The 24224-nt window shown below is 40.6% G+C and overlaps 1 protein-coding gene across 2 annotated transcripts in view; it reads right to left on the bottom strand.

The window, feature by feature from the left end:
* Positions 1 to 22668, bottom strand: part of jak1 (Janus kinase 1) — a 28668-nt gene extending 6000 nt beyond the window's left edge. Inside the window, exons 1-18 of one of the 2 annotated variants that reach the window (XM_079266527.1) lie at positions 22438 to 22668; positions 17149 to 17360; positions 16792 to 16915; positions 14494 to 14647; positions 13739 to 13902; positions 13158 to 13426; positions 12276 to 12391; positions 11323 to 11505; positions 10749 to 10906; positions 9450 to 9564; positions 8743 to 8941; positions 6310 to 6419; positions 5830 to 5985; positions 5588 to 5675; positions 5374 to 5501; positions 5032 to 5170; positions 712 to 863; positions 364 to 514 (exon numbers count right to left, since the gene is read on the bottom strand). In XM_079266527.1, the coding sequence (XP_079122653.1) occupies positions 364 to 514; positions 712 to 863; positions 5032 to 5170; positions 5374 to 5501; positions 5588 to 5675; positions 5830 to 5985; positions 6310 to 6419; positions 8743 to 8941; positions 9450 to 9564; positions 10749 to 10906; positions 11323 to 11505; positions 12276 to 12391; positions 13158 to 13426; positions 13739 to 13902; positions 14494 to 14647; positions 16792 to 16915; positions 17149 to 17353 (2611 nt within the window). In that variant the 5' untranslated portion in view covers positions 17354 to 17360; positions 22438 to 22668. The remainder of the gene's footprint in view (positions 1 to 363; positions 515 to 711; positions 864 to 5031; positions 5171 to 5373; positions 5502 to 5587; positions 5676 to 5829; positions 5986 to 6309; positions 6420 to 8742; positions 8942 to 9449; positions 9565 to 10748; positions 10907 to 11322; positions 11506 to 12275; positions 12392 to 13157; positions 13427 to 13738; positions 13903 to 14493; positions 14648 to 16791; positions 16916 to 17148; positions 17361 to 22437) is intronic. The other variant, XM_079266528.1, reaches the window with a different exon arrangement.
* Positions 22669 to 24224: the final 1556 nt, after the last annotated feature.

Raw genomic sequence — 24224 nt, 5'->3', positions numbered from 1 at the left:
CATGGGGCCCAGCTGAGGGGCCGATCAGTGACAATGCACCCAGTGAACTTCCTCATGAACATCTGAGTTGAGTAAACAACTCTCTGTCTCTCTCTTTACACAGCTTACTGGGTTGCTGCTAGGAGAGATAAAAAAAACATGCAAAACATTCACAAACATACATTCAAACTGGAGATAACAGCTTTGAATTTTTGAACCTGTACCTACTTTTAGCCAATTCTATTCAGGTCCAACACGTTTTGGAAACACAAGAAAACTGCTTACATGCAGAAACAAAATAAAGATAATATTTGCACCCACCCCTCTTTATGAAAACACCAAACATTGTATACCGTGCAGTGCCCACAAAACCCCCGTACATACTCTTTTCCTCCAGCATGTCTATGTCTCTGACGATAGCCCTGAAGAAGGGCCTCTTCTTGGGGTCGTAAGTCATGCAGTGGGTCATCAGTTCAGCCAGCTCTCTGCAGTCTGGGGTGGCCAGTTGGCACTCAGTCTCATAAAACCTCTCCCTCTGCTCAGCACAAAGACATATGAATGAGGAGGTGCATAGAAAACACGCAATGGGATGATCGATGTGACAGAGGTGAAAGAAAGTAGAAAATATTTTAAAAAATGTGGAATTGCAATCAGATTTGAAATAAAAGATTTCTTCAGATGTACGTATGATTATATACATCATCATACTACGTTTTTGTGTGTGCCCTGTACCTCTGTGAGTTTCTTGTCTTTAAGGGGGACCTCTCCATCGTAGCAGATCTCCCACAGGGTGGTACCAAAGCCCCACTTGTCAGCTGCGACGCTCAGGGAGGACACGCTCTTCACACACTCCGGAGCGATCCACGGGATACGATGCACACACTCTGCAGAGGCGAACAAAGCCCGCGTTAGCAACAGTGGATCAATTACCGGTGGGTACAAATGTGTTGACGTCTCCGTAAAAAAAACAGCAGATGGATGTTAGAGATGCGTAGTATTCGTCCTTTAAGATGTGAGAATGAGAACGCTTCCTCAGATACAACCATGTGTGATTTATTGACTTAATCTTTTTAACAAGTGAAGAAAACATTTACTCATTGACGCTCTTACACAAAAAACCCTTCGACAGACTAATAACTGACTCAGTACATTATAACCATGTTCACCCCGTCATCGAGATGTGACATATTTCTCCTTATAATTTTGTTATTTCGCTTTATATACGGCATCATCTATAAAGGGTCTGTCTCCCCTCGAAAAGGTATACTTCCTATGTTGCTCTTTTTCATCAAAGGGTTTTTGTGTAGTTTTTCCATATCTCTGATTCATCCACATCATTGGTCTCAGGATAATGAGTAATGTATGTTATTGACACTATATATGATCACTTTGACCAAATGCTAACTAAATATTGATGCTTAAAACTAAACAAAAACACGATTTGGAAGTAATTGTTAGATCATGATCTCATGGATCTGAGCCAACATACGCTCACCATGCTACAATACCAGGAAATATGAAATCCAGTCCAGCTCTGTCAGGCTGACTGGGCGGCTATCTGGCTTCATCCACTGAATCTAAAAAGCCTTGGCTTCGGGTGGCTGAAATATAGTCTGACTGGAAGACAGGCTAACTGATTGGCTGACCTCCGCGACTGGCTTTTTGGCTGGATTTGTGCAGCCAAAAATCCATAACATCAACTGAGGAGTGTGTGTTAGTGAGTGTGTTAGCATCTCAGACTGGAACACAGGACTGACTGGAGGGAAAGAGGAGGAGTAAAGAAGAGAAGAAGCAGTGGAGGGGCTGAATGGAGTGAAGGGGGAAGATGCAGAAAAAAATGGCAGCAGGGACGGGGATAACAGAGAAAAAAGAAAGACAGTAATGAATGGATATTAGAGCAATCAGAGCTTGCTGGGAAGAAGGGAAGAGCACTCCCAGTGGGTTTCTCAGCACTTTACCCACTATGTCTTCAATCAAATCTATATACACAAGGACATCGATGTGTAACTGGAAGACCTGTTGTTCAGCAAAGTGATGAAATGTTAACATTTCTGGGAACAAAAAGGGAGGGAGGAGCATTCCCAGGGGCGTGCTGCGATGAACATTTACAGAGAAACATTTGCAGTTCGTCCGGTGGTTTGCAGATCCAGCCGTGCAGCCACACTGCGTTTCATATCCCACAACTTCCAGCTCTTATAGACGAACAGAAACATGAGGCAGCCATTTGAGGGGAACTGTGCAATCTGAGAAACGTCCTTATTATTGTGCCATTTCCCCCTCAACCCAGATATAGCTTTTACAAGGCACGGCAAGTTTATTTGTATAGCACATTTCAACAACAAGGTAATTCAAAGTGCTTCACATAAAACCATTAAAAGCATCAAAACATAAGGCAAAAGAAAAGGAGATTTAAAAACAATTAAAGAAACAGTGTAAGAAATAAAATACAGTAGTAAAATGCAGAAATGCAGGAAATTGATTAATATATGAATTGAATGTGGTTCAATTAAAGGCAGCAGCAAACAGAAATGTCTTCAATCTTGATTTAAATGAGCTGAGGGTCTCAGCAGACCTGCAGCTTTCTGGGACTTTGTTCCAGATATGTGGAGCAGAAAAACTGAACGCTGCTTCTCCATGTTTAGTTCTGACTCTGGGAACAGAAAGTAGACCGGTCCCAGACGACCTGAGGGGTCGGGATGGTTCATAAGGTAGTAGCAGATCAGAGATGTATTTTGGCCCTAAACCATTCAGTGCTTTGTAAACCAACAGCAGGATTTTAAAGTCAATTCTTTGTTGGACAGGAAGCCAGTGCAAAGACCTCAGAACTGGAGTGATGTGATCCACCCTCCTGGTCTTAGTGAGGACTCGAGCTGCAGCATTCTGAATCAGCTGCAGCTTTCTGACAGACTTCTTACAGAGACCTGTAGACACACCGTTACAGTAGTCCAGTCTGCTGAAGATAAATGCGTGGACAAGTTTTTCCAAATCCTGTTGAGACATAAGTCCTCTAATCCTTGATATATTCTTCAGGTGATAGTAGGCTGATTTTGTAATTGTCTTGATATGGCTGTTCAGGTTGAGGTCTGAATCCATAACTACACCTAGATTTCTGGCTTGGTTTGTGGGTTTTAACATCAGTGACTGAAGCTGAGCGGTGATTTTCAATTGTTCGTCCTTGGCACCAAAAACAATTACTTCTGTTTTATCTTTGTTTAATTGAAGAAAATTCTGGCACATCCAGTTGTTGATTCGTTCAATGCAGTTACCCAGCCCTTGTATGGGATTATAGTCCCCTGGTGACATAGTTATGTAGATTTGTGTCGTATGCATAATTATGACAACACACTTTGTTGTTTTCCATAATCTGAGCTAGTGGAAGCATGTAGATGTTGAACAGAAGAGGCCCCAATATTGAACCTTGGGGAACACCACATGTCATTTTAGTCAGCTCTGATGTGTAATCAGCTACAGACACAAAGTATTCTCGGTCCTTCAAGTAGGATTCAAACCAGTTAAGTGCTGTGCCAGAGAGTCCCACCCAGATTTTTAGTCTTTCTAGGAGTATGGCATGGTCGACCGTGTCGAATGCAGCACTGAGATCTAGTAACACTAAGACTGAACTTCTGCCATTGTCTATGTTTAAGTGGATGTCGTTGAAAACCTTAACAAGAGCAGTTTCAGTACTGTGGTGCTGTCGAAAGCCTGACTGGAAAACATCAAAGCAGTTATTTACGGCCAAGAAGTCGGTCAGCTGTTGGAAAACCGCTTTTTCAATTATTTTACTCAAAAATGGGAGGTTTGATATTGGCCTATCATTTTTCATCGTTGCGGAGTCTAAACTAGCCTTCTTTAGGAGTGGTTTAATAACTGCAGTTTTTAGGGCTTGTGGGAAGACACCTGAGAGAAGGGATGTGTTTACAATTTGTAAGAGATCAGTGGTCATGCAGTTTGAAATATTTTTGAAAAAGTGTGTTGGTAGAATATCCAAGCAGCAGGAGGATGACTTCAGATGTTGTATAATGTCTTCTAGGCTTCTACGGTTGATTGAATGAAATTGTGTCATGATATTTGAATGGATGTTATTCAGAGATCGGGACAACACATACCCTGTGGTTGGTGTGGAGGCACTGACTGCTTGTCTAATTTTCTGAATTTTGTCAGTAAAAAAGGAGGCAAATTGATTGCATGCCCAGGTGGATTGGAGTTCAGCAGCTACCGACACTGGAGGGTTTGTTAGCCTGTCGACGGTAGCAAATAAGGCGCGTGTATTGTTCTTGTTTTTGGTTATGATGTCAGAGAAGAATGACTGCCTTGCATTTCTAAGTTCCAAATTATAATTGCGAAGTCTCTCTTTATAGATGTCACAGTGAACCTGGAGATTCGTTTTTCGCCACCTGCGCTCAGCTTTCCGACACTCTCGTTTCTCTATTCTGACCAGCGTAGCATTTCTCCAAGGAGATCTTTGCTTACCCGAGACAACCTTCACTTTAGTGGGTGCAATGGCATCAATAATATTTTTTACTTTAAAATTGAAGCCATCTACAAGCTCATTGACTGAGAGGCAAGAGAGGGCTGGTGTGGAGGAGAACTTCTGAATAAATAGTTCACTGGTGTTTTCAGAGATGTAACGCTTTGTCACAACCTTGGTTTGGACAAGGTCATTTTTACAAAACAAATTACAGTCCGAGAGGGAATGTGTATCGATTATGTGACAAATGTGAGTCCTATTGCTGATAACCTGAAATCCAACAGGGCAGTGTGAAGAAGAAGCTACATCAGTATCATCATCATCAGACTCTCAGCTTGGCCGACAAGCTTCACCGTGTTCCTGTTTGCATAACGTTTACATGCAGTTGTGGCATTTTATGTGTTCTCATTTTGGTTTCACTGTCGTTTACAGCTGACTGGGAGAGAAAGAGGAAGTTATTGTGAAATTTTCCATGGTAGCTATTTTTTAACCATTTAGGTTTCACTTTTAGTAACCCAGAGGAGAGAGAGAGCGAGAGGGCGAGAGAGAGCGAGAGAGACAAAGAGAGTTTACTTTGTACTCACCCTCTCTGGTGAGTACTGTGATTGGTATTCCTGGGTCGCTGAGCTTGATGAAGGGCCCTCCTTTATCTGTGTCCAGCCCGTCTCTGGCAAGCAGGATGTTTTTGGCACACACAAAGCCATGGACCAGCTTTTTGTCCTCCTACACACACACACACACACACACACACACACACACACACACACACACACACACAGCAAAACACATCTATTAGTCCAAAAACAAGTGGGCAAATCTAAATATTTTGTTGATCTAACATGGTGCAGGTAATCCCGAGGACGCATACAACACTCGCATGCTTACATTCCTACAGTTTGTGTGTATGTGTGTTTTTCCTGTCTCACCAAGTAGCTGAGAGCTGAGGCCAGCTGCTTGGCCACCTGGAACTTCCACGGTGTGCCGAGTGGGCTCTGCTGTCTCCTCATAAATAAGTCCAGTGGTCCGGGCTGGACAAACTCTTCCACCATGATATCTGTTCCACACAGACACAAAGAGACAAAAAGGTGTATGAAACAACCCAACACTCTCATGAACATGCACACAGTTTAATGCACTTACTCTCCTGGTGGCGAACACACACTCCGTACAGCAGCACTATGTGTTTATGAGACACTTGTCGCATCATGCTGGCTGTTTCGAAGAAGGCCTGTCAACAAAAGACAAAGATGACTCAATTGCAAAGCACATTACAGAAATGTTTCCGGTCTGGGAAGATTTAGAAGCAGCTTGCTGCTAATAAGCAATATGTTTCAGTATGGTTTGATGTTACAGAATGGGTGTGATATGGGATTGTGTCTCACCAGGGAGATGTCCCTGTGTCCAGAGCCCAGCACCTTCAGGACCACCTTGACCTCCTGGAAGGATGAGTAACCTGCATCCTCCTCCTCCTCCTCATTCTTCACCCTCAGTGTGCCTGAGAAGATGTTGGTTCTTGTGCCCAGTCCAAGGTGCTCCTCCTGGTTAACGAAACAGGGAAAAATAGTTACATACAGTATATTAAACTACTACAAGAACAGAGCTTCCGAAACTTCTGTTAAATACATTCAGCTGTTTGTGTGTGTGACTAAACTGTGGTATGTTTCGAGGCTGTACTTTATTGTATTATATTAAAAGGCGTTTCTTTCTCTTTTTTTAATGGATTTTTTTATTGATTGTCACATAAAAGGATTTTCTAATAATTTGTCACCCTTGTTTACATAATGTAACATGTGGCACACAGTACATTACCATTACATCACCATTACATCATTGGGGCCAGACATGAAGATGAGAGGCTTTACCTGTTCAATCTCTTCCTTGAGAATGCGATGGAAGCTGAGCTGACTCTCCTGCATGGGTGTCTGAGGGGCCGGTGCTCTATCTTTAGTGACCACCAGCAGGTTAGAAACCTCTGCAACACAAACACACACACACACACACACACACATTTAAAGGGCCATACCAAGGTTTTTGTATGACGTTTTGCATTCTACAAAGCATGTATTTCATAAAGACATTTTCAAAAGACTGATAGTGTGTTAGATTCTTCCTTGTTCAAATCAAGCTGCAGAGACTTGACAATTGTTTGCGTTTGATAATCCCTCAACAGGAATGTCATGTCTGCTTCTGTTGCTGTCAAGGCCATGTTATTGTAACACTGTTGAAAAGTTTCGATTGACTTGAATAGTCTGCACTGCATTCAATCAACAACCAGAAGGAGATAAATATCTACGTCTATGTGGCAATGATGTGGACAGCTATCCAGGTTGGGTTGCCAAACTGATTCAGGTTATTCTTGTATGTGCAGAGCTTTGTGTGGGAGGATAAAGTTCTTTGTGCTGGTTACCATACTATACGTGCTTGCGTGTCTGCATGCATGTGTCTGTGGGTGTCTAATGTTGTGACAAAACCAGCACACTGTGGTTTATGGGGGGGAGAGAGAGAGAGAGAGAGAGAGAATCTTCACTCAATCAGCATCACCCTACATTCACCAGTTTTCATGCCGAACCAAAATACAACATGCACCCACGTACTACACTGCACCCACTCCTTAACCCTTTGAACTTATCATAGAGTCTAACACTTCAGCTGCACACAATTTACCAAACCATGTGGTCCTTCTCTCACCCATCTGCCAATAAATACTGATGTTGTTTTCATAACAGTTAAAAATAATGCATAGACCAAAAAAAATAAGTACAAATAAATAGTTAGTATCCTATTCTCAGTATGTGCTAATATGTTTTTGTCTGCTGTGTACTGTGTCGTCTGTATGAGTTTTTGGGTGGCAAAAGAGTTTCCCCACTGGAGATTAATAAAGTTTTCTAATCTAATCTTGGGATACCAGTGTTTTACTATCGTAACAAGAAGGTTGTATAACTCATAAATATCTCGGCAGTGAAAACAACACAGCACTTCAGTCTCATAGTCAAGCTTTATGATAATAATACAAACCACACAGCCTCAACGAACATAAACAGCTCAACACATCCATGCACACATGGCTCCACCTTTTCCTGAGTGAAGTAAATACAAGAGTGCTAGTTTAGCTCCGGAAACCCACATTTACAACTTTCTTCCTCCCTGACACCATTTCACACAGACACACACATTGTTTATGCCAGCTTCAGTCAGTTACCCTCCATTAGCGAAGAACACAACCACACACACACACTCTGTAAAGGGAAACGCCACTCTAAATCTTGTATGGAGGGAAAGCTTTGCTCCACGGACTGCTGTGGGTTGAGAGGTTCATGTCTGTCAAACTTCTGACCCTGCCCAACATCGTCTGTTGTACGTGTTACCACACCCGGCTGTGATTGTACACAAAACAGTGCATAGAGATACTGCACAGTGTGTGGACTTCGGATGCTGAGATTGCTAGCTGCAGGATTTCAGTCTGCTGTAGCAGAAATCTGTGGACACTGCAGACTGGAAAGAAACGCGTTTTTTTAATTTTTTAAAATGCATTTGTTGTTGCGTCTTGCAATGAGGACCTTAGAGTCAAAGTATCAATTACCGGTAACCTTTGCCAAGATGAGGGGAAATTATTTGAGGAATATTTTCTTCTCACAACCATCATAATGGACAGATTCCTCATATATAATAAATCAAGGGTGCACGTGCTGCAGGAAGGACAGGAAACATGCATGCTGTCAAATTACTCGAAAGTGCACTCGTCCTCGCATATCTACTTTTTTTTTTTACTGCGTGTCTGTTGTAACATTGAAATATATGAAATTATTGCTGTTATTATCATCATAGGTCCTCAATCACTAGTTTATTTTTCATTCCCTCATGTGCACACATCTCACCAACACTTTATCACATCTATCACACAATTTACCACAACCACAAATAAAAATAAAATAGCTTTTTACTGACAACTTGAAGTCATATGAACCGTTTTCTCCTTTGATTCAACAATGGTCTTTCACTCTCCATGTTAGTCATCAACACTTCAGATATACTGATTTATATTAGTCTTATTTTCTATAAACTCCATTATTGCTGTTGCTCTGTAGTATCCTGTAATATGTGCATTGTAAATTGTTTGATAGATCTTTATTTGAAACACAGCTCGGCTTTTTTACAATTTTGTTTTTATGTTGGTATAGTGTTGGTTTTTACAGCCCTTTTATATGTATTTTTATATTTATATAATGAAGGTCTGTGCTGAGCCTTTTCTTGCACAGTGAATTTGTAGTACTGTACTGTAGCGGGATTACGTGTACCTCTAGGCTGTGGAGGGCAGCAGCGCATCAACTGGAAATGGAGGTTGTCGGTGCGAAGGCTTTGGCCTTCCAGGTGCTCCAGCAGTTCACCGAGAGTGGGCCGAAGCGTCTCAGTGCCGTACAGGCGGAACCCATTGTAGGCCACCTCAATCTGGAAGTTCTTATACTGACGCACAGGACGAGACTGAGTCAGGTCGTTCTGGATAGAGATAGATAGAGAGATAGAGTATTTTAACTGGACCATGACAAAATGACAAACATGGTACTGGAGGAGAGGTCGAATGAGCAAGAGAAGTAAAGAAGACAATTTCTGTCGAAGCTATGCAGACACATGCAAACACAACAAAGACGTTATTCAGTCCTAATGTAAATTGTAACATGAACAGTGGCTAAGATTACCGAGTGGGTCAGCTTTCTGAATGTGTGTTTGTGTGTATGTTTCCTCCCATACAGACTCATAAAAGTGAAGTGCATTGTTAGAAACCTGTCATAATCCAAGCATCCTGTAATCGAATACAAAACAAGCTGACTTTATTTGGTTTGGTGTTTCTGAGTGTGTGTATATGCGTGTGTCATGCCCTCTGATTGGCTGACTAACCTACACCAAGCCTTTCAGGTACATCACTGGCATGCTAGACATTACCGTAGACGATGAAGACATGGACAGATTGCAGGTTCCTAAAACCTAATGAATAAGTCTACACTACCTCATTGCAGACGACAGTGATGATGATGTACTCGTATTCAGTGCAGCTCCAGCGCAGGATGTAGGAGCCCTCCTCATTGCCTTCCTGACGCAGCTTGTGGATGGCATACTCCGTGCTGGGGAGGAGAAAGCGCAATGAATGGGGGCAGTAATAATGCCATCACTTTCCTGTGTGCGTGCGTCAGTGAGTGTGCACCTCTGTGTCTGTCCACGGCTAATCTTGCTGCAGCAAACTGCATAATTAGCGGGTTATGGCTGCATTCTCAAGGACCTCTCGTTTATGCTTGCCGTAGTGAAGTCGACACGAGGTGCGTGCCCCAGAAAATCACTTCATCACTGCGTGCACACAGAGCAAGGGCTCCCCGTGCTCTGACAGGGCTTGGTCGTGCACCTCTGAATTTTTGTAACTAAACGCCCACTTCACGCTCTGGGCTTTTCAGACATGACTGTCACATATAGTTCAATGATAAAAGCACTACCAACATGCCTCAGGATGCTTGCTTATTGGATAGTCAAGCATTGAATGTATTAGCATGTATATAGCATGTAGCGAGAGGCCGGCTCTGCTTCAACAAATGTTGCACAAAGGGTGCTTTCACACCTGTACCTCGGTTCATTCGGTCAGGACCAAGGGAAGACATGATACATTGTTACAAGCTCTGGTTTGGTTACTTTTTTACAAATGAACCTCTGGAGTAAATAAGAAGTTATACACACCTCTGAATTTTTGTAACTAAACGCCCACTTCACGCTCTGGGCTTTTCAGACATGACTGTCACATATAGTTCAATGATAAAAGCACTACCAACATGCCTCAGGATTTTACAAAGATGGACAATTAGTTTTTAAATACTTTAGAAACAGGAGTCTTAAAATCTACATTTGAGTAAATATTTTGCCAGCCAAATAAAATTGCTTATTGGATATTCAAGCATTGAATGTATTACAATGAAACGTCTAATACATTCAATGCTTGACTTCTTTCTTCATAGGGATTGCATAAAGGCGATAAAGTATGTACATGAATATGAGTTTGGAGATTATTACAATTCCTCCTCTGCATTGAGGAGGTTGGTTTATGCTGTTTTTGATGGTAACACTTGTTGCGTTCTGGCTTCTTGACAGTATCACATTTAGTTTTTATCTCCGCTGGCATATCGGGTAATCCTGCAACAAATACCTTTTTACTCTGAGCTTTCCCGCCATCTGTGGTCTCTCGCACAAGTATAACTGTGTGTTTGTGAGGAAACAGGCACATGCGTATATACACATTTACACCAATAAAACTGCCAGTACAAACCAGATGGGTCCGTGGCAGCCGTTGTTGATGCTGTGCACCACTGAAGCAGGGGCCACCTCCTTGCACAGGAAGTGGTGGGCATCCACCGTCAGCCTGAAGTAGCCATCCACGAGAGCTGCGAAGGACAGAGCCTCAGCCCTAGACGTCATATGCAACTCCTGAAAAGAGAAGACGAGGAGAGAGAGAGAGGAGGAGGGAGGGAAGAGGTGACGATCACAACAGGAGCTATTATAAAGCCACAACACTCCAGAGGGCTATCTAAAAGAGAGCAGTGATGTATTATCAATGAAAAAAATCCATCTTAATGATGATGCATGATATCACCATTAGTCAAGGCTAATAGCATGTAGCGAGAGGCAGGCTCTGCTTCAACAAATGTTGCACAAAGGGTGCTTTCACACCTGTAGCTCGGTTCATTCGGTCAGGACCAAGGGAAGACATGATACATTGTTACAAGCTCTGGTTTGGTTACTGTTACTTTTTTACAAATGAACCTCTGGAGTAAATAAGAAGTTATACACACTGACGGGTAACTCGTGGATGGACACAGAGCTGTTTGATGTGTTGGCCTCACCATTCTCTTGTTGTCCTGCCTATAGATGGTGACCGTCGCCTCTTTGATGACAGCGTGTGTGATCTCATGGTAGTCACAGAACACCACCCAGCCTTCATTCGCTTCGATGTTTTTGTCATTTTTCTGTTTTCCATCCAACTTGTTCTTCTTTGACTTGCCCTTTTCTTTGCTGATCCCAGTGAACTATTTTAAAAGATATACAAACAAAATGTACACACACAATTTCTGAAAGAAAAAAAACTGTATTTTTCAAATAATATAAAAATATTGTCATTTGAAAATACTGCAATGACCATTGCAAGGTTGTTTATCACATTTATACTCTATATCTCAAGCACTAATTAAGGAATACTGTAACAAAATAAAGGCAATTGTACTGCTCTTCTCAAGTTATTCATTATTGTGGCCGTCATAATCACAATAATAGGAAATGTGTCCACTACGCCGTCTCATTACTTGAGTTGTTTTGTTGAACTCATTTACGTTCTGTGTGCATAGAAAATAAGAAACCTTCACTCGCTGCCTTTGTTGTTTGGAAACAACTAGCAAACAAGCACTAAACCATAAAAAGCCAGCACTAGTTCACTTTCTTTTCTGTAAAATATTAATATTATAAGACTATAAGGACTTGGAATTTCTGACTTTGTATTGAGTTTAACATACTTTTTGTGAGTAATTTATTTTTAATGCTCCTAAACTTTCTTTGATATCAGTATTGTGGCGACTGCATTCATTTTTACCTGAATCATCATTTTTCATAGGAGGAAACTTTTCTTTTGTAGCTACTCAACAAGGAGATAATGATATTTTAATATACAATATTTTATATTTAAACAGAATTGTATAAAATGATATTTTCCTTATACGACGTTTGCCAGTTTATCTGAAACTAGTGAAACTAGGGGTCATCATTTCTTTAACACACTGTCTTGTTCACACACAGTTTTACTCACTGTAGCAGGCTTCTTCCTCCAGGAAATGCCAGTGGTGCCAGTAACCAGGACATGCATGTCATGGCTTGTCTTCATGTTCTGACTCTGGGTCTGCTCTTGGCTCTGGTTACTGTAGCCTAGAAACAGCAAGCAAACATAGCAGCAAAATATAGAAATGCAGCAGCTTTAGGACAAAAGGACTATCGACAAATCGATCATTGGAAAAATATTCACACGTTAGTTAATTGGTTTCTCAATATTGTTCTTGGAAAATCTTTAGGAAAATTATGCAGAGACAAGTAACGCCAGGGAAATGTCTTGGTGGCTACTGGATGTTTACTCTGATCCTCAGCAGGCTGCTCAAACCATCAGTGCTGCATCTGTGCAGTCACACATCGGTTGGAAACATCCAGGGTCTGGCCTACTCTGTGATAAGTGGGTTAATGTGACATGTAAACATCTTGTTCCTTTCACTTTTGGTTTTCACCATCTGCACAAACACCCACAATGTTTTGGGTACATTTGGATGTCAACAAAGTTTTTTTAGAAATCCAATACATCTGATTCAACTATTGCAAAATGGCTATAAAAACAGTTTTGGGCTAGCTAGCAACTATATTTTTTTCTCATCATGCTTAATAATAATAATAATAAATCAATTCAGCAATCTTTCTCTCTCTTAAGAGTTTTCCTCTACTGTTATTACATCAAATACTACGAGGATTATATTGGTAGAAAAAATAAATAAATAAATCTTTCTTCATCATCTATAATCTCTTGTAATTCCAGTAAAACCACATCTGAAAGAAAAACCACACTGAGCTGTTGCACGCCACAAATCTGGCACATTGCCCGAGAACTAAATCAGAGAACTATCCCCTCGTAATCTTCCTGAATTCTTACCATAGTAGCCTCCGTTGCAGAGATCTCCGTCCTGCGTTACACTGAGCGAGATGGGCTCAAACATCTCGCTGCCCAGGCCGCTGGTCAGGCCCTCCAGAGTGGCCAGGTACTTGATCTTCAGGTCGTACGGCGTGATTTTGCTGTCCTTCATTGTGCGGCGGTTGAATTCGCTGAGGAATTTCTTAAAGACGTTGTTGATGCGGATGCGTGTCAGGAAGTTGCGCTGCTTAATGTTGCGGTTCAGTGACTCTGGGATGAAACGTTTGTAGCTGGTGGGATTAAGATAGAAAGATCGATTTATGAACAATTCCTCTCAGTATTTACTTCCTATGCTTGGTGCAAGTGTTCTGAAGGAAAGAAAAAAATTATGTGTGACTTCTCAAAACTTGTGCACGTGGCCTGAGCACGTATCTGATATGGGACACTTGGAAGAAGCAAGTACATTTCATATACATTTGCAGGATGGCATTGGACGTGTGCGGCCACTATCATTCTTAAATGTGGTGGTTATTTTAACATCTCAATCAAAAGTCTGCTGAAGTAGCACCATCCCAACCTTGTTAGAAAATCAAATGTTTTACCTGATTTCATGGGGAGCAGTGGGAAGGGTCACGACTACGTTTGTGGTATAGTGAGAGATAGCAAGCACAGCCATGCCCAAACACTCGTTTTCTATCTCGTGTTGCTCTGCCTCCGAGTGGGACAACCGCAGTGGAACCACGCCTGTCTGAAAGTCATGCTGGCCCTGTGCAACAAACATAGAAATATACATGTTAAAAAACAAACACACACATATAGAGACACACCAAATGTATATACACATAAAAATAACTCCATTGGAAAATTACTGTGTGATTTGGCTCTTTAAGTGGCAGTAAAATCCTGTCAAGATGATGAAATTCAGAGGGATGTCTTTCTTCTTTGGGACAACTGACAATTCAATGAAGTTGTATTTCAAGTTTGGAAACATTAACTCTTTCTGAGAAACAACTTCTTCCTTTCTTTCAATTGATCAAAAGAATTGTGTTTACAGAGGCTCTACATTAAACTGAAGGGGTGTGCCGTCTGTTGTTGACTGTAAAGCTGCACTTCCTGGTATTGTTGCATTTACTCCTAGTTGTTGATGTTTTGAAACTCAACTGTAAACTGTGTTGACATTTGTGCCTTTTATCAGAATGCATTTTCAAAGGAAGAAATAACAAATGCAAAACTTTAAAAATGTTTTTGGTGGAGTCTAATCTTTTTAAGTGGCCAAATATTTATATTTCACACGGGAAACTATTAGAAAGCAATGCCTAAACGCTCAAATGACAATATAAAAATATATTCTTTTCACCTGGGAAAACAGGTAGTTCAGAGAGGCAGCATCCAGAAGGGGAGTTCCTTCCGGTGCTTTCTGTGGGCTAACCCCTCCTCTCAGTTTACTGATGCAGTGTCTCCAAACTGGAGACTCTCCTTCAGTGGTACCATGCCAGTTTCTGAAATAAAACCTGATAGGGGAGAGAAAGAAAACAAGTTAACCAAATGAATACATGGTGTGCATGCAAGAAGGTATGCATGGCGTTGAAAGGCACTCAGTGTACACAGTGGAACAAGATACATGGAACTGACTACTACTTTTGAAATTATTCCCTGAAAAGAAGAAGGATGTTCTATCAATAACAAAGTAAACCTTGAGTTTGCATCGATGGGATTTTGGCATTTGGTGAAAGAAATACCTGCCAGCAGTGGAATTTCAAAATGAAATGGGCTTTGCCTGTGTGCAGAGCAACAACACAACATGAAGTGGTCTATTGTCTCCTGTGTTATATGCAGCGTTTAAAGTGTAGAAATGTCTGCAATATTAGCATTCTAGCACACTAAAATAAGATATCCAACAAGGTAAACATTAGCTTGTTGCATTGCCATTGTATGCATATTAGCATGCTTATGATTTCTGTGCCTAAGAACAGCCTCACAGACCTGTCCATACTGGTGGCACTTCCCAGTGTGTGTGTGTGTGTTGAACATTTGTTTATGCGTGTATATATCCAGACTTGACCACATACCCTGTGTTGTTTGACAGACTGCACTACAGAACGCAAAGCAATCTGCAGCAAGAAGCATCTACACACACAACACACGCTACAGTAAGGCTATATGCACACTCGCTCTTCTCTCCACAAGCTACTGTCAACGCAGAGCACAGAGAAAGAGGAAGTGCCATTGACACCACAGTTATGCCCCCCCCCCTCTCTCTCTTTGCATGAAATGCTACATAACTTGTCAAATGGAATCTCTGAAGAGGGACTTGATCCCCTTATAATGAATCCAGTCAGTAACGAATATGACATTGCTCCCTCCTGACAACATTTATATGAATATTCTTTCCCTCAAAACCAGGGTATAATGAGCAAGTTTAGTCTCCTATCGTTGGGCCAAGTATTGAGTTTGACTCTATCCGTGGCTTGTGAAGGTTGTAAGAAGTCAGTCTCATGGCCTTCTATTCCCTTGCTAATTGCATTCCATGCCTTTTCTGAGAGTACATTCGTCTATGGCCAATTGTTTAAAACAGCCAGACACATCTTGTAAGATACAACCTTTAAAACGGCCAGTCAAGTAAAAATAATCTTTATAGCACCTTTTCTTTACAAGGTGCAGTTATGACTTTGATTCACATCCACAACCATCCCGACAATCCTTTTCTTGCTCTATAAGAAAACCACTTGAACACACAGGACCTGTGGATTGGTGATGGATGTGGAGGTTTGTGCTTGAGGGAGTAGTTAGTCACTGACATCTTACAAATAGAGAAAATATTCTTTTTTCCCCTTTTCAGGGTTAGAAAACCCTGCAGGTATTACTGCAGTCACGCAGTCATGCATTAAGTATACAAAATAGGTTCTATTTTCAATGGTAAAAGGACATAAAAAGGTAAACTGACAAAGTAGCCAGCTGCATACAACTGAAGGAGAACTATAGATAGCATGATAACTTAAATTGTTAACAATATTTTGGAGGAGTTACGGTGTAATTAATTCTGCTTGTAACACAGCAGAAATGGACAAATTGTTTTCTCGACTAAATACATACAACACTCACTGTATTCTATGAATGTTCCACCAATTGTTGTGGCACATGCCGCGATGGCAGCGGGACACACAAAGCAGACTTGGCTTCCACCTTGCCATGTCTTTCAGCTCAGTTGGATACAGGATATGTTCCAACTGTATTCACATTCAGTCGCACAGGCTCCTCCAATTTGGACACGCCCCTTAATATGTCCAAAGGAAGCGTCTGGCTCCATATTGGACCCTTTCAACGTGGAGGGACAGCACTTCAAGCAAACACATTTCAACCACAAGAATCCCAGAATTCATCCTGTGGTCATTACACAGATCTTCTTGACCAAAGATGAAGTGAAATGTAGATCAAGTGGTAAATAAAAAGCTTTGCCTTCAGGCCCGGCTCACTACCAGTGGTGCCTGCTTGTCGACAGCACATACCATGATATACTTCAACTCCGTCACTTAACCTCTTTAGCAACTTGCACCCACTTTGAAGGGAGTACTCTCGAAGTTTTCTGATTATCATGACCAGTGACTTGGAGGTGTTGGCTCTCACCCCGTAATATTCAACTCCAGTGTAGTCTTACCTCATGCGATAGTGCAACTTGACACTGGTTTCATCTGTGATCTTGAACTCATAGTTGGGAGGGTACCACATGCTAGTTGTCTCATCATACACGGCAAATAGGTTATGGCACAAGGGAGAGATTGCTGAGAAAGGGAAAAGAACAGAAAAGACGAATATTCAGACCAGCGATTGGATTGGTAGGAAGGCTGATTGGCAGGCCTGTCTCTGTGAATATCAGTGCCAATCTATGTAAAAACTGTAAAGAACATTATGATATCATTATGTCATCACCGCAGGAATTACAAAATTATTTTGACTTGAATTGGCCACCAGCTGCTTGGGTTAACAATAAGGAGCCAACTGATCAGTCACTCACAGCATTTCTTGGCGGCGTCCACGCAGAGCTCCAACGCGGTGTAGCAGCCCTTGAAGTACTCTAGCTGGTGCACCTCCGGTGTGTAAAAGTGGATCTCCAGGCCCCGAGTGGAAGTAGGAGAAGAGGAGCGCTGGGCCCTCTTACTGGACCTCCTCATCTTCCCACAGAGTTGCCTGCTCAACTCCATCACCCACAGAGTTGGCATTCAAATACTGGAAGTAAAGATAAAAAAAAGGAAGCGGGGAGTCAGTGGGGATGTTAGAGTAAACCTTTTGGTTTCCATAATGTGTACACCAAAGTAAGCTTTGCCTTAAATTCAATACAAGTAGTTGCTACTATGTAGCATTAATAATGAATTCAATGACTGATCACTGTGTAGTTAACATAACCAATCAAGCGTGTTAAAGGTGAACGTGTTACAGTCAGGAGCATTACTTATTGATTGTGAGCTCAGCAAACGGCAGCAGAGTTCAGTGACTCATATCAACACAGTGCAGACAGAGCTCCACGGTGATGATGTCTCACCCAAGTGCCAGTTAAATGACGTCAGCCTTTTAAACTGAGCTGATGACATCAACATGGAGGACAGATCGCTGCTGCGCGGGGGCTGCACTACAGGACGAGTCTGATAGCCTCTACACCGGCTGCATAGCAAAAGCAGCATGTCAACAGCAGCAGCTGTGAGTCCTTGTGTCGACAGCAGTTACAGCTAAATACAGCAGCGTAACTAGAAGGTCACACATAAAAGCGTAAACTAAAGTCAAAACAGGGGAAAGGGGGACAAAGAGACACATGGATGGACAACACACAGTGAGTAACAGACAGACAGAGTTATGTTCATCTGTTTTATTACTGTCATATATATGGATTGTTCATATTAAGCTGACAAATGAATTCCATCAAATGACTCACTAAATTAGTCACTGGACAGAGAATCTGTCTACGCTGCTTAGCTCATCCTGTTTTATGCTAAGCTTAAACTGATGATATTTAAATCAACTACCAAGCTACACTTGCTTTTATATATTTTAATATTGTGTGATCTGGTGTACGTGCCAGTGCTCAAGCATATTCTTCTAACCGTCATCATTTCTCTTACTCAATTACTATTGCTGAATTTCTTGAGAAGAGATTTTCAATGAGTCATCGGTGTGCCTCTTACATTGACTGATTAATTCAGCCTTCATAATTCATACTTCTGAACACTTAAATGTAAAACAAATCTCTTAATATTTGGTGTGGTGCATTAAAAAAAGCTGTCATTAACAAATGACATGATCAAGACAGGCAACAGTGAACTAACTGCAGTTTTACTAGAGTTGTGCAATCATCGACCCAGACCATATTTTGGAACAATTGTTTCTGCCAAACGAAAGAAGACCTTGGGAGCAGCTTATAATGCAACTATAGAGAGCCAATCCTGACAGTTGGGCAGATGATTCAGGTGTGGGTGAAGTTAAGTCTACACAAGGACTGAACACTGCCTCTATACAGGTCTGTGTTTTCAATTTAAAAATACTGTTTTAGGGCTGCAATAATCATTATTGATCAATTCATTGTTTGGTCTATAATATGTAAAGAAGTAGTAAAAATACCTCAGGAAATTGGAATCATAGAATTTCTTACAATCTTTCTTACAATTATTAAGCAATCATTAAAGTAGTTGGTAGTTGATGTTCTATCGATAAACTAACTGATTAATAATCTACTCGTTTCAGCTCATTTTCAAAACCAGAACTAAACAATAATCTTCAGTCGAGGAATATTTTAAAGGTTTTGCTAGCTTGGGTGCACTGGACTCAACTGATGATATTTTTTCTTTTACACACATAGAACATTAATATATACTGTGTACAATCTATAAACTTTGGTGGTCAAAAAAAAGAAGTAAAAAAGTGAATATTACACAAACAAACGAATAAACTCCTGCATCAATTTAGCTTATTCAAGTCCGAGGTAATTAGCCCGTCTAAAAGGTTGAGAAACAAAAAAGTGAAAGTGAAATAACATTAGCCTCATCTTCCCCACGACAGCCTTCTTTTACTGATTTAGAACTTCCTGCAGATACTTTTCAAAGTAAAAGCCTTGAGCAAAAACAATTGTGAATGACTTTTACTTTGTCAATCGGAAACCCTGGCTGACAACTTATCATAGGGAGGCAATGTTGTTGTTGTTTTATTAGTTTGTGGTTAGAGGCATGAAATGAGGTCTGTGTTTAATACAAGCTGAAGCTATCTTAATGTTTTGTTCGATACAAATTACGTCAGTAGATAATCCTCTGGCGCCTTAATAAATGCGGCTACGAACAAGTAGCTAAATCATCACGCTGACTAGTCCACCTTCACAGCCTTGATGTGTATACTAACACTCATGCGACCATGGTGTAGTTTGTTTATAGCCTAACTTTTTTTACTTATGGCGATTGCCTTCACACTTCAAAAATCATATTAGTGTCATGTAAACATTCTGAATTAGGCCTTATTCTGAATGGAGCATATTCCGATTGAGACATGTGGTAGCAGATAGTATTCTTTGGCCATGTTATACAGCGCATTTGGAATATGCGTCTCAATTGGAGACTCTTGCTTGTTTACTGCAAGCTCTGTTTGTTGTACACACGGTTGTACCATGGATGTATAAAGAGAACTGGATACAGCGGTGTTCAAAGTGGCGCATGAAGCAAAAAAAGTCAGACTTCCGAGTATGGAGTATAAAAGAAAATACCCGTACCTTCTGCATTATGGAGCGCAGAGAGCATGCGCACGAGCGTGTTTTCTTACCCCGGCGCTCAGCCCTCGGTCCAACCTCGTTCTCGGGCTTATTCACATGAAAGGAGCCAGGAAAAAACTCTGGATTCGGCCATTACTGAATTTTACAACTTTTAGAAGGATTTCAATGAGGGCTATTCAAGTGTTCCTACTGGGAAGTTGATTTACCTAAAAAAAGACTGCTGAGTTACAGCACTTGGCACTTTTCAGAGATGCATGCCCAAAAGAAGAGCTCACATTTCTGGTGGTAAGGAGAAACACCTACTACCTACTTTTTAAACATGATGAAAGACTGACATCAAATATCAACAGGTTTTTGAATATGCACAAATATGGCAACCTTTCAAGAAGGTGGTTTAAAGTAATGAAAGAGGGAAACTGTCTGCATGGTCAAACAGCCCGCCACCGGTTATGTTAATCAGAGTATTCGAGGCCGCATGTAAATGGAAATTAGTGGAATATTAATTTGCATTAGCCATGTAAACAGCTTAGTAAAGTATTGTCATTATTGGATTAATGGCCCAAAAAATAGATATTTTGTGCATGTAAACGCAGTCATTGTTGCCCGTGTGCATGCTGAGCAGGGTCACTCCCCTAAATGTCATTAAATTAGTGCACCATCCCACCAGGGAGTTTTTGATGATTCAGCACCCACGTAAGCTGCGTACATTCATTATGTTGACTGACTGATCAATCAGTCAGGAGAACACAGCAAATCAAACACTGAGACTATTTGTCTTTTTGTAGGATGTTTATCAAATTGGCTCAATTGGACTATTTTGCAGCAAAAAAACATGAACTAACAAAAATGTGCAAAAAAAACATCTCTCTTTTTGAAAGCCTGGACACCAAGAGCCACTCGTCGCCACAAGAAAAGGTCAAGAAAGTGATACATCCGATGCTCTTTGATGTTAAATATCATGTTATCATGGGAAATAGTAAACGGTGGGCCCGTCTATTTTCTTCAACTGCAATAAACTTAAAAACGGAGATCAAACTACTACGACTGTTCAATTTCGATCACAATCCTATATCAAAGTATCTTAGAAATGTCAGATTGTAAATCCTTTTCTTTTTTTACAATTTAATTATCATTTCAGTGCATCATTTTAAATGTCAATTCCTTTGAAGAATTTAAAAATAGTCACAGCTTGAGGAAAATAAATGACAAGCATGTAAATTGATCTAAAAGTTCATTGGGTATAAAACAAATAAAATGTGTTAATAGTAAACTACAATTACCACATCATGGCTGTATGCCTCCGCAAAGCAGTCAATTAACAGTTTACATCTATGTAATACAATAAATTTAAATGCTCAAACGTTCTTTCATTGTTCAACAAATTTTTGTTTTTTAGTGAGTGGTGGTAAGACCACAAACTCTGTGTGCGTGTGTGTGTGTGCGTGTGTGTGTGTGTGTGTGTGTGTGTGTGTGTGTGTGTGTGTGTGTGTGTGTGTTGGGCCCAGGAAGAGGCAATTACAGGTTTTCATTATGAATTCATTCTATGACTATTCTCTAAACAAGTCATCAATTAATTTTGCCTTTCAGAAAATGTCAATAAATTGTAGAAAAGGCCTATCACAACTCCAAGGTATACATGTCTAACAATCAAACAAGCTTAAAATCAAGATCCCAATAGTAAAATATTGGATATCAAAGAGAAGAAAGAAAACCAGGAAATATTCACATTTGAGACGATGGAACCAGTGGAAAAATGGAATCCCATATTAAAATAATGTTGTTAAATGTCACCAATAGTCACCACTCAAATCACAGGATACAAAGCTGACACCTTTGATTATCCTCTTCTCTTAATGAGTTCAATTTGAGTTAACAATAAAACGAAGGCCTCAGCATTTTATTGCAAGCCATCTTTACAGTTATGGAGCAGGGAACCCTGTGGTTCCCTGGTCCGAGGTTTCACTTTCCTTACACACAAGAAAAGAATATAGACGGCTGGCTATTTCAAGACGATTACACTTTTGAGTATTGTTGACAGTTTGGTTTAAGGTGGACCGAATCCAATATCCTTAAATCAAATAATAAAATAGCTGTGAAACTATGCCAAATGTTTAACTTCGTTTTTGTCAAACTTTCTTTTACAATAGCAGGCCATGGTTTGAGATGGCGTTGTTGTATTGGATTGCATAATATTAGACATTCCTAATACTTAGTTCTCACTCTGTTAACATGATTAATTAGATTCATATTTTACATTTTAGGTTAATGTTACATTTTAATGTCCATCATCTAACTGCCTGTATAGCGTTGATGATAGGATGGCGTCTCATCCGAGCCCAGCGGACAAACATCGGTGAACATTAACGTCGTTAGCTTGTTAGCCAGTTCACGTAACGTTACTTGACTTGGATGGTCAAAGCAAACAACAGCGGATTTTTTCCACACTTGAGAACAATAGGGAAAGATGGCAAACAAGCGGTTGTGTTGAATGGACCGGAAGACAGACATTTCTCTCGATGGGGACATTCAATAATAAGCAGTAAACTGACATTTACTCACCTCACGAGCTTAGCCAGACAGCTGACAAGTTACTTCCGTTTCGCTCAGTACATTAGACGCCTGGATCAAGTTGTATCTCCTCTCGAGACTGGATTGAAGTTACGGGTATCGTTTGTCGGCTACTTGTTTCCAAAACTTCCCGAGATCAATATCCAGTATCCAAATGTTAGGTTAGTTCCACGGAATTTGTTTGATTATTGGTAGTTTGAGCAAAGACGCAATCCTCCTCCGTTCTCGCGAACCCTTCCTGACAAGTAACAGCCCCCTTCCCGAAAACGACGTAATAGCCTGTGTAGAGTTCGGCAGCTGATTGGCTGTTTAACCCGTCACTCAATATGAGACATTAACCCTTTGCTGGACTCAGGCTAGTGTGTGTGTTTTTATTAATCAAGTTATGGTGACTCACTCCCCTTTAAAAGACAAAAAGGTGGTCCGATAAGATTAACCATGAAAATATAAACCTTTGAATAGTTTTCATCTACTTGTTTGTTTTTAGTAAAATGCTGTATCTAAGGTAAAGAATTAACATTACATCTCACTTTTTAATCCAACATGGTTGATCATTCTTTAAAGCACCCAGGCAAATTATTTTAAATTTGAACATCTATTGAACATCTATATGTACATCATTTGCCCCGGTGGCATAACTCTGTACATTTACTTAAATGTTAGGTAAATGGTAAATGGATATACATTTATATAGCAGGTGGTCTTCAGACGACTCAGAAAGGCTGCCATACAAGGTGTCCCCTGCTCTAATGCTCATTCACACATACACACACACACACACACACACAGTGACACACACACACACAACACACACAAATGAGACAGTCTTCGGGATCAATATCTTCCCCAAGGAGATACAGATGAGGAGCAGGGGATCGAACCACTGGCCATTAATGGCGACCCGCTCTCCTGAAAGCCACCCCTGAGTATGGTGCTTAAGTACAAGCTTGAGGTACTTGTAATTGAGTATTTCCATTTATATGCAACTTTATACTTTTAACTACATTTGTCTGGTAGCTTTAGTAACAAATGTTTTACCCATCCTGTCCAGTGAAAGTCACGAATCAAATTTGCTGATGTTGAATGTAATTTTTCTGATATACTGAAGGATTAAGCGGACCTTCATGGGTTGAGAAAATTCTCCTTCTTCTTACTTCTTCTGAACCCTGTAGCATGGAAGGTTATCATTAATCTCTGCCATTCTGTAAGTGAAAAACATGCAGGTATACGTCCTTGTGTTTTTGAGATTGTGTTTTCAATCTTTGACAACATGTACTCACAGCCTTTGTTCGCAATAACACTGCATGGCCCCATCTCTTGCATAACTGCCCTTTTGGATGTGGTTATTATACTGGAAACCGTGTGAGAGCACTCCAGTGGTGTATATATCCTAAAAGTGTTAAAGGTATGCCACACTTTGTGTCTTGCATCATGCTATTCTGTTGCATGCATGTAATATATAAGTTTCTGCTTTTAAAGGGACATCTTAACAAAGAGGAAATTAAGAACCTTGGACAAATAAGTCAAGGAAGTGTGTAAAAATATGTGACTGATTCTCTCCTTAAAACTAGTCAGCATGCTCTCTGTGTGTCAACAAATAATGGAGTTTCCCCCGACTGCGTGCTAAGATCAAACAGAGACAAAGTGTACATTGTCATTTTTTCATAATTAGTACTGGAATAAATGGCTCTGTGAAACCAAAATTTTGTTATAAGTTTAGGGTAACACTTTTACACACTTTAACTCCCCTTATTTAGCATTTATGAGCAGTATACCAA

This window comes from Melanostigma gelatinosum, assembly GCF_949748355.1.
Source record: "Melanostigma gelatinosum genome assembly, chromosome: 4".
Classification (NCBI taxonomy): Eukaryota; Metazoa; Chordata; class Actinopteri; order Perciformes; family Zoarcidae; genus Melanostigma; species Melanostigma gelatinosum.
The sequence above is the reverse complement of the archived record's forward strand: the minus strand, read 5'-3'. Positions and strand labels throughout refer to the sequence as shown.